Raw genomic sequence first — 14,942 nt, forward strand, 5'->3', positions numbered from 1 at the left:
TGTGAGGCACAAATCATCAAAGCCACATTCTAGAAAGCTATTTGTACTGAGCTGGTCTCTCCATTTGATGAGAAAGGCTGCAATAGCGGTGCATTGATTTACACCCAAAGATCTGAACTATAACATGAAGAGATGAATGCTTGTTCTACAGACTGGTTAAGTGTTCTGCCTTCTGAGACTTCACTTAAACCTCATCAAAATCATTATTCAAACAGTTGCCAGTTTCCTGTTATGTTGTCCTCACTGAGATCATGATGTATTTACAGGTTTTTGTCTGATTAACAGCTAGCTTCCCATACAAAATAGGTTCAATGTAAATAAGAGCTGAAATGGCTACAATGCACACTCTTGAGGTTATGAGCATACCGTTTAACAGCCTAGTGAGCAAAGCCAGAGGCTGAGTGGTCTGTGCTGCATTTTACTTCTGCTCTACTTTGCCGTCTTTGCCTTATTGAGCCTTAGAAGAAGTAAAGCCGTGCTCATGGTTGTAGCAGTTGTGAGAAGTTTTAGATGAAAAGCTGTCAAAGCTGTACAGTGTTATGAGTCATTTGAAAGAATTGTGTGAATATTTGTTTTGGCTAAAACCTCAAGGGCCAAGTTCTTCTCTTGATACTTCAGTAACAGAGAATGGATGAAGAGCAGAGCAGCTACTTGATCTTTGCATGCTCAGAGCACGGTTTGTCTACGCTCTCATTTCAGATCATTGGCTGTTCACAACATGTGGTGCTAGCGGAGCCTATGGCCCCACACAGAGCCAATGCAATGATGCCTACAGGAACTCCAACCTCAGTGTGATTGTTGGAGCTGAGGGGATTCTCCAAGGTATTCAAATTTGGAGAGTACCAGCAACCAACACGTACAGGTAAGGGAAACATCTGTTATTCTCATAATATGCTTTGTGTTATAATTTCTCCAAGCTGTGGATCCGTGCTAGACATGTATGTGTTGTGTTCAGAAATGGAGGAAGATGTACTTCTCCTTGATTTTGTGATTTTCAGTCTTTCCATTTGTAGATTTGTTGTCCTGCAGATGCAGCTATTTGGTGAAACGGAGAAGAAACAACTGTCCTGAGGCACATAAATATTCAGCCTAAATAGCTTACAGGATGGGAGAGCTTTATAAGTAACTGAAAACTGGGTATTTTGACCTCCCTGAGCCAAGGTCAATGCATCCCATATGCTATCCATTGAACTCTGGGATCAGAATCAGTTTTTCCCACTCTTCCTCTGCCATAGGAGGTACAACTTAGTCAGCTTTTCTTACAGGACTAGTGTATTTTTAATGCAGCATTGGAACTGAGGATAGTGTCATGGATTTTGAAGCAGAAAATTCTAGTGTAGCCTTTGGACAAATTTCAATTAAAACCTACTGGCACCTTCTCTGTTGTGGTTTTGTGGATTTTTTAGTCTTACCGAAAATATATGTATATATTGGGGATAGATACCAGTCTCTAAGAGAAGTCTGCTGCAAAGCATTTATGAGAAACTGGCTAGGCTAGGCTAGGCTCGAGCTCTGCCGGAGTGCCTGTTACCGGAAGGATTGATGATAATGAAGAAAGCATTCATGACATTTTACTCAGCTATCAAAAATGAGTTGCCTGAGGTGAAGAGAATTTTTCAGGACCAGCATTCAGTAAATAAGGATATAAAGTATAGCCCAAAAAAGAAGAGGCAATAAACTTACAGTATTGTCATTCCTTTCATATCGTAGGCCAAGAAAGAGCCAAAATTTTAGTGCAACTGTAGGCTGATTTTTGCTACACAATACAAACCACAGGTGAAATGAGGCTCCTGCAGGAAGGACGTAAATATTTAAGTCCTATCAATGACCTAACAGGCTTTTAGTTCAGTATAGATAATAAATGGCTAATATCATTAACTAGATGACATTCTCTTCTGTGCTTCCTAAGGCTGCTGTAAAGAATTCACAGCCCGAGGAAAGGAGGCAGCAACTGTGGACCTAAATTATCTTGACATATTCCTGATACTGCTGGAGGAGCAGGAGGGACCCCCCAGTATAGCATAGCTCTAGGAAAACATCAAGTTGCAGTATCAGCAGTAGACTTTCCAGAGGCTGGATCCACAGCCTGTACTTAGCTCTCCCTTGCAGGCCTGCTGCGCTGCGAATCCTGTAGGCCCATCTGATATCCATCTCCAACATATCTGACCCAGAGTTAAAATCCTCCAGCTGGCTGTTGGGCTGTTTAGAAAGCTGGTATGGTTCATCAGTGCATCTTACACTGTGTAATGCAGCACAGTGAGTTACATACATAGTAATTGAATAAGCCAAATATAGATCATGTGAACACAAGGAAAAGTATGCTTTATTAACTCACAGAGACAGGAAGCTTAACTTTCACAGAACTCTGCTAACATAAGCTTACCCCACCATCTGTGAAGGCCTCTCACTGTACGTTGCTTCATTTGAAGATTGCATTCTTGTATGCTCCAGTGCTGATGCGGACAAAATAAGCTGGTTCAGTCCCATGAGGTGCACATTGTATAATAATAATAAAGTTAGGCAGTATAAAAGAGTACTTTTTTCTTTCTATTGTCTTCAAAGCATTCAGAAGGCTTTGTCATCCCACGTCTAGGCCTGTGATCAACTATGAAAGAAGCAAACTGTAGCAAATTCGGTTACCATCCATTAACCAAATTCATTCAATTTTTAAAGCAAGAAGCTTTGGTCCATTTTGCTGTATGACCATTTAATGGCACTTCTGCAGTTTCCTCTTCTCTTGTCCCTTCTTGTAACGTAAAACAAAAACACAAGGCTGTGCTTGTACTGCCAGTGCCCTGTGCAAGTGCTGCTCCTTCCTGAAGGCACAGTTTTTAGGTAGGTATGCTGTGTTTTGCTTACATCTTCTCAGGCAGTGTGACTCTTTCTTCAAGGCCAATATGATTTAAGTGTATCCCTCACATAAAAGAAAGTCTCGCCTAAAGAAAGGGATCCTGCTCCAACCTGAAGTCAAGATAACCCATCTGTTTAAATAGCAATACACATTTTAGATATGAAACGACTGTCTCCCAAACCTGCCATTTATTATTTGTTTGCAGCCTATGATTGAGGCAGGAATGGGCTTTCTCAAATTTTGTGATATCATTGCTTATATGCAAAATGTGTTTATGCACAGAAAAATATGGTCCCTAATTGCAGCCGATTAGCCATGCCAGCTTGCTGTGCCTGACAGCGCACTTCATTAAGCATTCCAAAATCCTACAGTAAATTTAGCTCAGTCTTCAGGTTCATGCAGCGTCTGCTCAGGGGAGCCCAGTACTGTGTGTTTATCACTTTTTCTGCTGGCTCCAGTGCAGCCTTACTGAGAAATGATTGCTTTGGTTACCGAGAGTGGCATGAACATAGTCGTGTCACATTGCAAGGATCTAATCTGCTTTATGAGGCACTTGATTCTCCATGTTTGCTATGACATCGAAATTGCTCTAGGCTGGCTGCCTTGGAGTGCTATCACAGGGTGAGTTCCTTTCAGGGCAAGGAGTTAGCTGAAAGTGACCTGGTTGTTCCCTGAGGGAAGGAGCTGCCCGCTTGACCTGGTCAAGGTGTTCTTACACACTGAGCTCTGCTGGTTTGTTCTGCTTTCAGACAGTAGGGCTGTTGGGCAAAGACCCCGCCATATGCTAAAGGGTGGGAGTTAAAGAGAGTGTCTTTACTGGAATAGGTAGGAAGATGAGGAAAAAATTCTAACTTCAGCCTTGCAGTCGATGTTTACACACTCCAGGTTGAATTTTACTCTCACAGAAATAGCTGTAAGGCTATGGAAGTTAGTGGGAAATCACCTACTTACCCAAATACCCAACTACCTCCTACCCAAGTTCATCAACTCACACAGAAGGCCTCAGTCTTCAAGCGTTGGCTTTATATGTGTTTGGAGCGTCAGGTCGTTGGGGCAAGGCCCTGTGATGCTGTGTACAGTTTAGGTGTACTGAGCACTCAGTGTCCATAAGTCATTGATTTTATCTTCCTCTTGTCTGGAACGGCTCAGCTACCACATTCTTGTGTTCTTTTTCCTGCAGCATCTCAGGTTATGGAGCTGCTGGTGGGAAAGGAGGGAAGAACACCATGGTGAGATCCCATGGCGTGTCTGTACTGGGAATTTTTGACCTCCAGAAGGATGATACGTTGTATATCTTGGTGGGACAGCAAGGAGAAGATGCCTGCCCTAGTGTAAGAGATTGTCCTTTTTGCTTTGCCGTAATATCTACAGATCAGTGGAGTTTTGTCCGTTTACAGAGAAAATCATTGTAAGTTTGAGATTTGGGTTTATAAGTTTCAAGGGATATGTGCAGTTTTACTGAGAGGGTCAGAATGTCCAAAGATAAAGTGCCATATCAGTAGGCTCACTTCCTCTTCAACGTTCCAGCCCCACTGATAATACTACAGGCTCCTGATTCATCTGCATATCTCAGAGCGCCTGTGTGTGTTTGCAGATGGAGCAGTCAACCCTGCCTTCCTTTCCTTTGACTTCACAGAGCTTTGGCTTTGCTCTGCTGTTTAGTCCAACCCTACAACTGGCACAATACCTTGCATTGGGAGATGCCTCACAGTGCCCGTTTGCTTATTTTCTGTGTGGGATTGGAGAGACAAATGAATTGCTGCTGAGACAGCCCTGATTTTTGTGTTACTAGCTAAACACTGCTGCAGATATCTAGATGGAAAGGAGCAGCTTCTGCCATTTGCAGATGCAGTAATCAGTTAATCTTTTAGTATTCTTTGGAGGGTTTGGGATTAAGAGATTGTTATGATCAGAACTAAGCCTTATCTGCTGGAATTTCACCTACAGATTTGAGTTGGGCATTTAAATGCTGTGCGTTTCTCAGCTTTTACATGGCTGGCATCCAGGAAGTGAAAGTTTGACCGGCTGTTAGAGCAGAGAAGGTTTGAAAGATGCAGACAACAAAGTGGGGTTTTCAAGGCCATGTGCTGAAATAAATAATGCTAAACCTGGAATTACACACATCTACAAACAAACCGTAAATATGAAGCCTCTTTGAAATAAGAAGTGCCCTAACTCAAACTTCCATCTAACGTCTATAACTAGGACATTCCAGCTCAGTGTAATATATGGAGTCATTAAATTTCAGGTCTCTGTAATCTCAGTGAGAATTTATTGAGTGCTAATGTAATTCTTTCATTGAAGCAGAGAGATTGTATTGACTTGTAGAGTGGACCTTTACTAGATTGGATTGTAATCAGTTATGTCTTTGCTATGAAGGATTTTTTTAATTCGGTTGTAATCTAGTGGCTCCTCTGAGTCATTGACTTTGTCATCATATTAATCATCCCCACCCAACTTCTGGTCAATTAAGGAGAGGGTAAAGGAGAGGCTTGTTTTGCTCCATAGACAAGTCCACGAACTCTAAGTAGATGCCATTCGTTTTTCTGGCACAGTGTTTTGTGGTCAACAGAATAGTTTGTGACTCGAGGAAGATGCTTTTATCAGGTCTCCCTTCCAAAAGAAAACACCGATGTGAAAGTAGGTGGAAACACAGTAGTTTTACTGTACAACTGGTTGTGCCTTTTGTCCTTAAAATGCCATTAGCTCAGTGAGTACGGTGTATATAACAAGACAGGGTTACTCAGGTGAACTTATAAAACAAAGTAATCTAGAAGAAGAGCTTGTGACTTACAGAAACTCAAAGCAAACCCCAACGTACCATACACTTAATGCTCCATGTTAAAATCCAAGCAGGAATTATCTTTTTTTTTTTAGATATTCTTATTTTTTTAGATTGTAGTCCAGAAGCACTTTAGGAACGACGGCTTAATGTTGTGTTTGAAACAAGTCAGTGAATTCAGTCATTTGCCTGATGTGGAAGGTTCATTATGTTTGGTGGACGTGGTTTGAGAGGGTAGAGGGACCAGAAAGCTTGTGTATGTCCTAGAACATAGAAATTTATTTGCAGAGTTCAGCCCTGCTCTTCTGTTTGCAGAATAATGACGTTATACAGAAAGTCTGCATTGGAGAGAACAACGTGATTGAAGAGGAGATACGTGTGAACAGAAGTGTCAATGAATGGGCAGGAGGAGGCGGAGGCGGGGGAGGTGCAACTTATATATTTAAGGTATGGAAACATAGTCTTAGTGCACCTTCAGCATGAGTACATACTGCCACTTGCCTCCAGTAACACAGCCTGAAATATCTATTTTATACACCTATGAGAGAAATGGGCCACAAGGTGAGCTCTGGGTGTCCTTCATTTCCAGCTGATAGTTGGAGAGAGATGGCTCTTCGCATGTTTTAGAATGGCTTCACGGTATCGCTGTGCTTGCTTTAGTGGCTTGGAATTGACTTTGCAACAGTTTGAAACAGAGTTTTTTTTTTCAATGCAAACTAAGATTTTGAAGCATAATACCCACAGCAGGGAGCTAATTCCTTTTCATTCAAATATGCCATTGTAGAACATGAGACTTCAGCTAGACATTTAACTTAAATGATGAAATAACAAGAAAAGCTGAAGATAGCCCGTATGTTTTCTATGGGCAACTCTACAGCTAGAAGCCACTGATCTGTACTGTCATGCATTGTCTGAGATAGTACTCTTTCCAAACACCAGTTTCACCCTGGTGAATAATATGTTTGAACAGCCTGACTCCTACATGATTTTACAGAGCTCTGCGTGTTCAGACAGTTTCCAGTGTAGCCGTCCTTTACAGTCCTTTAACGTCCTTTTTGCAGTTATATCGCTCTGTGAAGTGCATTACACCTTTTAGCTGTTTTGCTTGATGAAGCTTATAACACGATAACATTACAAGATTTGTAATTCACAGAGCTGCCCATTGCCTCTGCTCCCTGTTGCAGAATTCGGTAGAACTAGTGCTATTCGTTAATCTTTCGGATGCTGGTGCATAAATAATGCAGTGGTAATTTGTAATGTTCAGCAGTTCTAAATGCCTGCTTAGTGCAACATGCAGTAACAAGCATGTGGTTGAACTTCCATTTGTGTGTGTGACTCAGTCTGAATACCGCCTTTACTTCTGAACTTAAGATGGAGAATGGAGAACCAGTCCCCTTGATAATTGCAGCAGGAGGTGGTGGCAGGGCCTACAGGGCCAAAACAGACACATTTCATCCAGAAAGGCTGGAGAATGATTCCTCTGTTCCAGGGCTGAATGGAAATTCAGGAGCTGCAGGTAAGAAAAATTTATTCTTTTTAAGAAAACCATCATGAATATTTGATTCTCCCACATTCTGTGGAGCTGAAGTGAAGCTTCTGAAAACATTCTGAGGAGTTGGAAATACATCAGATACTTGTAGGATGTGATGTACCCACGTGGCCTAAATAAGGATATCAGAAACAGTGGAATGCTGTTAAAATAGTGTCAGACCTCTGATAAGCAAAGTTTGTTATTTTGATAACGAATTCATAATTGCTCAGGTTGGGAAAGACCTTAAAGATCATCAAGTCCAACCACAACCTAACCATAGTACCCTAACTCTAACAACCCTCCGCTCAGTCACGAATGATGAGGGAGTTTGCTGTGATGATAAGACCATGCAGCTCCCTGCACTATTTTAGACATACTCAGAGTTTCTTTGGCTTATGTGGAAGGAGAATAATTGCATGCTGGCTAGGAGTCTCTGTGAAGAGACCTTGTACTGAGCAATCTGCAAGCTGGAAGTGAGTCACAGGTGACTGTGTTGTATTTAGAGCAGAGTGGGATGTTTTTGCATCCCTTCCACTGAATTCCTTTTGTTCCAGATTAGAAACAACACTGGGATTTATTATTTTAGTTTTTGCAAAGAGGAAGAGAAGGCTCTGTAAGCTTAGAAGCAAGTGGTTGGAGAGTAGGTAGGGATATCTTTCGGCGTTCTCCATTGGAAATACTAGTCCTCATATGATAGGTGAAAAGAGGTGCAGATGATTAACATAATCAAAGCCCTAAAGTCAGGTCACTGTAGGACTGTGTAGAAAGAACATCTCTTCTAACTACAGAATGAAATCTGTACTTTCAGCTGAGGTGCTTTGAATGAGTGCTCATTCAGTGGATCCCTACGGTGTTTGTTTGTTTTTTAACAAAAAAATAACCTTTGCTTATGCCTTTTCTCTTCTGTTAACCACAGGTGGTGGAGGTGGCTGGAATGATAACACTTCCTTCCTGTGGTCAGGAAAATCCTTGCTGGAAGGTGCTACTGGAGGAAGATCCTGCCCCCAGGCCATGAAGAAGTGGGGGTGGGAGACAAGAGGGGGTTTCGGAGGGGGTGGAGGGGGGTGCTCCTCAGGTGGAGGAGGCGGAGGATATATAGGTAAAGTGGCTTCGTGTTCAAGGTGTCCCTTCCCCTCCTTTAGTGCTAATGGTCAGCAAAAGGCTGATAGCTAATTCTCCTGTAGCTAGCATATTTGACTGTTACCTAATAGTATGTGTGTTGCCTTTTTAGCAATGGATGAACGTATGGCATTTAGTCTTAGGGCATAGCCAGATGTCAGTCCTTCAGCTGTGATCCTGGCTTTGCACTCTGGAAAATGTGCCATCAAGATTGTTCTGTGATTCTTGAGCCATCCATTTTTGGGTTATAATGCTGATGAAGCAGGAGCCGTAGGCTGTGTGCTCCACTGCCAGCTCCAGTATTTTGAGTACTTTGGTCCTGGAGACTGGATGCCAGATTTTATGCTGGGCGAAGGGTGCAGCTGCTTCCACCCTGCCCTGATATGGGTAGGCCTCAGTCCTACACAGGTGGTCTCTGGGGGCAGAGCAGTTCCACTGCCCCATGGTTCCTGTGCTCAGGCTGCCAGCCAGGACCCCTCTTAATAATGATGGTGGTGTTGACTTCAGGCAACAGGGAACTAATTTCATGTGGGTCTCAGGACAGCTGTCAGATGGCATTATGTTGATTATAACTGGTGTGGACCAGATTCAAGATCTCTTCTAATCCTTAATCTCCTGGGCTTCATAGTTTCTTCAGCCATCTGCACTGTGGTGGACTTTTTAACCCTTGGTTCTCCACAGCTTAAATCAAGTCCATGATAGACTTGAAATTCTGAGAGGAAGTAATGAGTTCCAATAAGTGCATGTTTTGTACCAATGTTTCTGTGTAATGCTTCTTTTCCCAACAGAATGCCTCAGATGATATAATTTTGCTTTGCACTGAAGATGGTTAAAGAGGAAAAGCCATTTTTGGTTGGGGGGTGGGGGGATCCTTGCATGCTTGTGTGAAATACACGGGCGGTACTATGCTTCTGACTTGTTCCATGGGTTGCTCATACTTAGCTCCTAGAATGTTTTATATGCCCAAGCACAAATGAGCAACTGAGGAGCAAATTCCTCCAGTCCCCATTCCTGGTGGACCACCCTGTTTTCAGGGTGCAAAGGAGAAGGAGGTTTATCAGATCACTCATTCCCTCTGCTGACACATACCTGGATCAGCGAGGATACTGAACTGAGCACTGGTGTTTTCCAGTCTCTTGGCCACATTGATACTGAGAAGGCCTTATGTGTTTTCACAGCATCCAAATGGTTAAAGATGAAATTCATACCTTAGTTTGCAACAGTTTGCCTAAAACAGAGCTAAGGCTGTAATAATCCGCTGCTATAAATTGAAGTTCTAGACCTGAAAGACCAGTGTTTCATACTGCAAGTCACCGGGTGACCCCTATTGAATACTTCGATGTGTTCTCTTTTCTCATTTGGATGTCTCCCTAAATACACTGAAGCCATGCATGTTGCAATGCTTATCTGTATGTTAGTGCTAATGAGCCTTGGTCTGTTAAGGTAACTTCTGGTTTGACGTAGGTGGCAATGCTGCAGAGGACAATGACCCAGAGGTGGATGGGGAGGATGGTGTGTCCTTTATTAATCCGATTGGTACTTTATACACTCCAGCACTTAAAGGTATTCATGTTGGTCTGCAGTCTCCTCTAGTGGCTTTCTTTCATGTTAAGACTACTTTGCATCTGTAAGACCCTTCAGAAAGCTTTGGATACCTTTTATTGTCATTCTAAACAGGAGGGAGAAAAATTGCCTGGCCAATCCAGTGGTGCATAAATGCTCCCCAGAAATACTGCCACTCCAGCTATCTCTAGGCCGGTGTTTGCCCAGATGTCACTGTTTGGGTGTTTTCACTGCTGTTAGAAAATATCTATGTGAGGGAAAAAAAAGTGTGCTTAGGAACTACCAAAAGGGCTTTCAAATGCAAATGGACTCCGGCCTGTTAGATTAACCCCCCCCCCCCCCAAGAAATTGGAAATACTGCATTGCTTGACATCAGAAAGAGTAAAGGCTATAAGAGAAGAGTGAGCCTCGCTGCCTGCTGGAAGGTCAGGCTTTTTTTCCTTAGGTTTGACAGCATTCTCCTTGCTACCCTGGTTGAATTGCCTCCTGAAAGAGTGCCAGAGCACCTCAGCTGCAGTGACGTTAATGTAGCTGGACATTATGTTCTACGTGAGGACAGCAGCCATGGAAAGCGGGGAGAAAACAGTTCCTTAGATGGGGCTTTACTCCACCACAGTCAGCAGCTGTGGCCATAGTGCCTCCTTTTCTGTCAGTGCCCGAGGGAATGATATGAACGATCTTGCCAGTATTTAACTTTGCTTCTTTCATCCATTCCCTAGTGACAGAGGGGCATGGAGAGGTGGATATTAGGCTGCACCTTAACTGCAGTCACTGTGAGATGGACGAGTGCCGTGTTGATCTTGAGACTCAAAAAGTCATTTGCTTTTGTGAGCCAGGCACAGACTTGGCTGAGGACGGTGTGTCTTGCATAGGTAAGTAGATGATAGGCTGGTAAGTTGTGAAACAGAGAAAACACATGGTCAAAATCTATAGCTTGGACTGTAAGACATCTGGAAATCTTATCTTGTCTCTCTCTTAAAAATGGCTTCTGTTGTATGTTATCTATCTTCTTTTCTGCTGCTATTGGCTGTACAGTTATTTTGCTAGAACACAGACATATCAGTGCAGGGGTATGGTGCAAAGAGCAGCATCTCGGGTTTGCTTTGTAGTATATCAACGGCATACTGGGCACTGAGGATTGTGAGCCAAATTTTATCCACAAGAGGCAAAGGGCAGCAGGTCCGGTTGCAAGAACAGTCATGTTTTGCTTTGAAATCATGAAAGTTTTCTCAGAAAAGGAGTTTTTCAGCTAAATTTCCAGGTTATTTCTCTTAAGAACCCTGAGGTGATGTACAAGTAAAGGGGAGTGCGATTCCTGTGGGTTTGGACACAAGGTGTATATGCAGGATCTGTAAAAAATTCTGCATGAGAGGAAAATAAAAGACAGTACCTGTACCAGCCTTGCTTAAGAAACCAAATGCTTAGAACTCCATTACAAGGTTTTATGTCATATTCTTGCCCAGCAGTATAGCAAGTGACCCCAGGCTTTTGGGATCCTGCTCTCAGCTTTGTCATTGACGTGGAAAAAAATTGCTCTGTATTTTTACCACGGGCACCTGTAAAGTGAGTAAAAGCATGTTCATTTTGCAGGGTGAAGTAAACCTTAATAGGTGGTCATTGAGTGGCTTGTGATCCAAGCGAGGGTGCAGCTAGGGAATACTTTGTAGTGCATATGTTATCAGTTTTGTGTGCCTGGACTAGATGCATTTAGGAGATGATATATTGCAGTCCACCTTCTGCTCTGATCTGGCATTGATAGCGGCACTCTAGACCAGGCTATTTAATGTTCTTTCCATCTCCCCAGCCTCCTACCCCCAGCTTTTATGGTCTTGTTTTCATATACAGGGAGTGCACATGTTAATTCCTTGATAGCAAACCATCTGTTTTAATGGCTTAGTATTAATTGTGGAAAGTAAAACAATGAGATATTTGGGTTCATCGATCCTGAGAGCCGATCATGTCAGAGGTTGCTCCTACGCTATAGGAGCAGCAGATGATTAAATGGGAGGAAAAGCAGAAAAATCGAGCTGCAAAAAGAAAAAGCATCTGCTGGAAGATCGTGTCAAATGTAATTCCTTTTCCTCTTGTCTCTGTTGCAGCTGAGCCAACGGTTCATCTCCCTCTGTCCTTGGTTTTGTCAGTAGTGACTTCAGCATTGGTTGCTGCCTTAATTTTGGCTTTTTCAGGAATCATGATAGGTGAGTGTTTCTCTGCAAATGACTTCTTCATGTCATGGCTGGATCTGAGACAACAATAATCGGGCCCTGGGAGGCAAAAAGGTGCCGTTTTTAGCTGCAGCTGTATTGAATGGCACCTTCCCACTCACACTCTTTAACTTGAGATTTCTGCAGTTGTTTCTAACTACGCTGACCCATTTGAGGACGTTTCATATCTAAAAGCAAACCTCTTTATTTGTGCGCCTATAAACAGATTTAGCCCCTTCATATATGACATTTAAGCTTGCAATTCTCACAAAGTTCACCCTCTAAAGCCTGCTAATTTGTGGAGCGTGGATGTTCTTGGCATCTCTATTTGAAATTCAAATAGGCATTTTTAACCCTTGCATTTTCTTATTTTAAACTGTGCTTTTCTTGCATTTGGTTGCAAGCAGAACAGATCTGAATCAGTGAGAATCAGCCAGTGATTCAAACCACAGCTCCGCCACCTTTCTTTGTCCACACAGTAGAACTGAGAGGAGGGAAATGACATACCCAAAGTAGCAAGTGGCAACTGGTCAATTAGATTTGCACAGCTGTTTCAGTTTTAAGAGTTTTGGGGAATTATCAGTTGCACGCACATGATATGTGTGATGTGTGATTTCTAGCCTGACAGTGCCCCTTTAAAAATGACTAATTATATCTCAGAGTGTGGAAGAATAATCCGCTCTCAGTCCGACCAGGCTATCATTCTCATCTCAGGAAAAAGCAGCAATTTTAAAAAGATCAAAGCAAAAGCAATGAGGAGGAAAATGGAGGAGAGGGAGGGCTTACGGATAGGTCGTTACATCCATCTGCCTTTGCCAGTGAGTGCTTATGCCTCAAATTCTTCCTCTGAGGAACATTGTTGGAGTGGATGCAGTAGATGTTACAGTCACGGTGTTTGGGCCCGGTCCAGCTCCCATAGAAATCAAGGTAAAGGTAATGCTGATTTAACCTGTATCAGATTGGCATCTTGCTTTGAAAAAAGTACGTGCAATATCAATTACTATTCCAAGGAATATCCACGTCTTCTTTCAAAGCACGATTTCCAATGAGGTTTCAAAGGTACCAGTGAAGTGGTTTGAGAGATAAATTTAGCCCAACTCTTTTGTTAGAAACAGGAAGTGCTGCAAAATCGATTTATGTACAGTCTGTTATTCTGATGTAACAGTTTAGTCTGTCCACTTTGAACAGGGTGATGCAATGATTTATTTTAGACTTCTAGTCACTTCTCCATGATTTGGGAAAGCTGGCTGTAGCCAGACTCCCTCAGCTTTGAATCTGGATTCATCACTGGAAAGTCCAGCTAAACTAAACAGGGCAAAACAAAAACCTCAGGTCTGTGAAATCGGAGTTTTCTGCAAGTGAAATTCGTTTTTCGTTTTCCAAGCAGTAAATGAGCAAGCCGGATTCTTCATAAGATCCGTAAGTCAAAGGTTCCTGGATAACTTCAGATCCCATTTTCTCTCTGTAATTACTTGATGTGCAGAAATAGGACAGTATCGCCGTCTGTTTTGATTCTCTGGAATTTGACCATGCACCTAATTCCAATGAGATGTACTGCACAACTGCCTTCGTCTCCCAAAGGCAATCTGCATTGCTGGTTTACCATGTTCTCTATATTTAGTGTATCGTCGGAAGCACCAGGAGCTACAAGCCATGCAGATGGAGTTACAGAGCCCAGAATATAAGCTGAGCAAGCTGCGTACCTCCACTATTATGACAGACTACAATCCCAACTACTGCTTTGCAGGAAAGACCACATCTATTAGTGACCTCAAAGAGGTGCCTCGCAAAAACATCTCCCTCATCCGGTAAATTCATCTTTGCCTTCCCCGTGCTCCACATAATCGTGGCATCACTTTATGCAAAAATTCCAAAAGGAATCAGGAGAGCTTGGAAGACATAGATGCTGATAAAGATGATGCTCAGAGCTGTCCATGCAGTCTGCAGTGCCCTGTAGCTTTATTGCATTGTTACCACATTTCCCCCTTGCATACGTATCTTGCTGGACTGCATCTGGAAGTTTCTAGTGTACCCTGTGCTGCTGCTGCCTTTGTCACGTGGGCTTTGAAAGGACGTCTGAAGCGTGGCAAGCTGCAGAGAGCAGAGGATGCAGCTGGGAATTGATAGGGGTAGGGAAAGTGAATTATGAGCAGTAGGCTTGTAATTTGTAAGATGGTGATCAGGAACAGCAGAGCTGATACCTACAAAATGGTATTAAAGAAGTGGTTGTATTACACAGTCCTCACTGCTGAGACTACTCTCAACAGAGCACACTGCCCACACAAAAGCAGAGAACACTTGGTGTAGCTCTGAGGTCAGACCTGGCACTACCAGGAAAATGCCTGTTGTGGAAGCGAACACCTCTTAACCAAACTGAGGTGCAGGAATGCCTCTAGGAGTCTCAAGCTTCTGCTGCCCAATGTGCAACTCATGCAATGTTAAGAGGGTCCCAGGATCTGGGATGTAGTCTCATTTTCTAAGAGAGTTCTCTGTGTTGTTAGATGTCACCCATATGGTATCACTGTTGTAGTACCAGTTGGCTTAATACTCAGGGAGCAAAGACTGAACAGGAAAGTGTGCAAAATCTGTATCACAAGGACATAGGACAGGATGTGGTGTGTGGTTATTTTTTCTTTCCTGTATCCTCCTTATTGGACATAAAACCATAAGCTTCATAGTCTGTTCTTGTCACAATTCTCAGCATGAATTCCTAGAGCCAAGTGCTTTATCACCATTTCCTTGCTGAGGTATTTGCCTGGAGTCACAGAGCAAACCAGGAAAATATAATTGGTTTGTAATCTAGGTCCTCTGAGAACCATTGTGCTTCCTAGTTTCTTGTTCGTTATCTTCTCCACTGGCAATGCATAAACATGGGAGCTATTCATTAGGGTG

At 42.8% G+C, this 14,942-nt stretch overlaps 1 protein-coding gene across 3 annotated transcripts in view; it reads left to right on the forward strand.

Annotated features, from left to right (window-relative positions):
• ALK (ALK receptor tyrosine kinase) overlaps positions 1 to 14,942 on the forward strand; it is a 306,001-nt gene that overhangs the window by 274,582 nt on the left and 16,477 nt on the right. For 2 of the 3 annotated variants that reach the window (XM_072332050.1, XM_072332047.1), the window contains exons 12-20: positions 700 to 862; positions 4,032 to 4,182; positions 5,949 to 6,080; positions 7,005 to 7,149; positions 8,081 to 8,263; positions 9,748 to 9,846; positions 10,566 to 10,718; positions 11,946 to 12,044; positions 13,672 to 13,858. In XM_072332050.1, the coding sequence (XP_072188151.1) occupies positions 700 to 862; positions 4,032 to 4,182; positions 5,949 to 6,080; positions 7,005 to 7,149; positions 8,081 to 8,263; positions 9,748 to 9,846; positions 10,566 to 10,718; positions 11,946 to 12,044; positions 13,672 to 13,858 (1,312 nt within the window). The remainder of the gene's footprint in view (positions 1 to 699; positions 863 to 4,031; positions 4,183 to 5,948; positions 6,081 to 7,004; positions 7,150 to 8,080; positions 8,264 to 9,747; positions 9,847 to 10,565; positions 10,719 to 11,945; positions 12,045 to 13,671; positions 13,859 to 14,942) is intronic. The other variant, XM_072332048.1, reaches the window with a different exon arrangement.

Source organism: Excalfactoria chinensis, chromosome 3 (genome assembly GCF_039878825.1).
Source record: "Excalfactoria chinensis isolate bCotChi1 chromosome 3, bCotChi1.hap2, whole genome shotgun sequence".
In the NCBI taxonomy this organism is placed as follows: Eukaryota; Metazoa; Chordata; class Aves; order Galliformes; family Phasianidae; genus Excalfactoria; species Excalfactoria chinensis.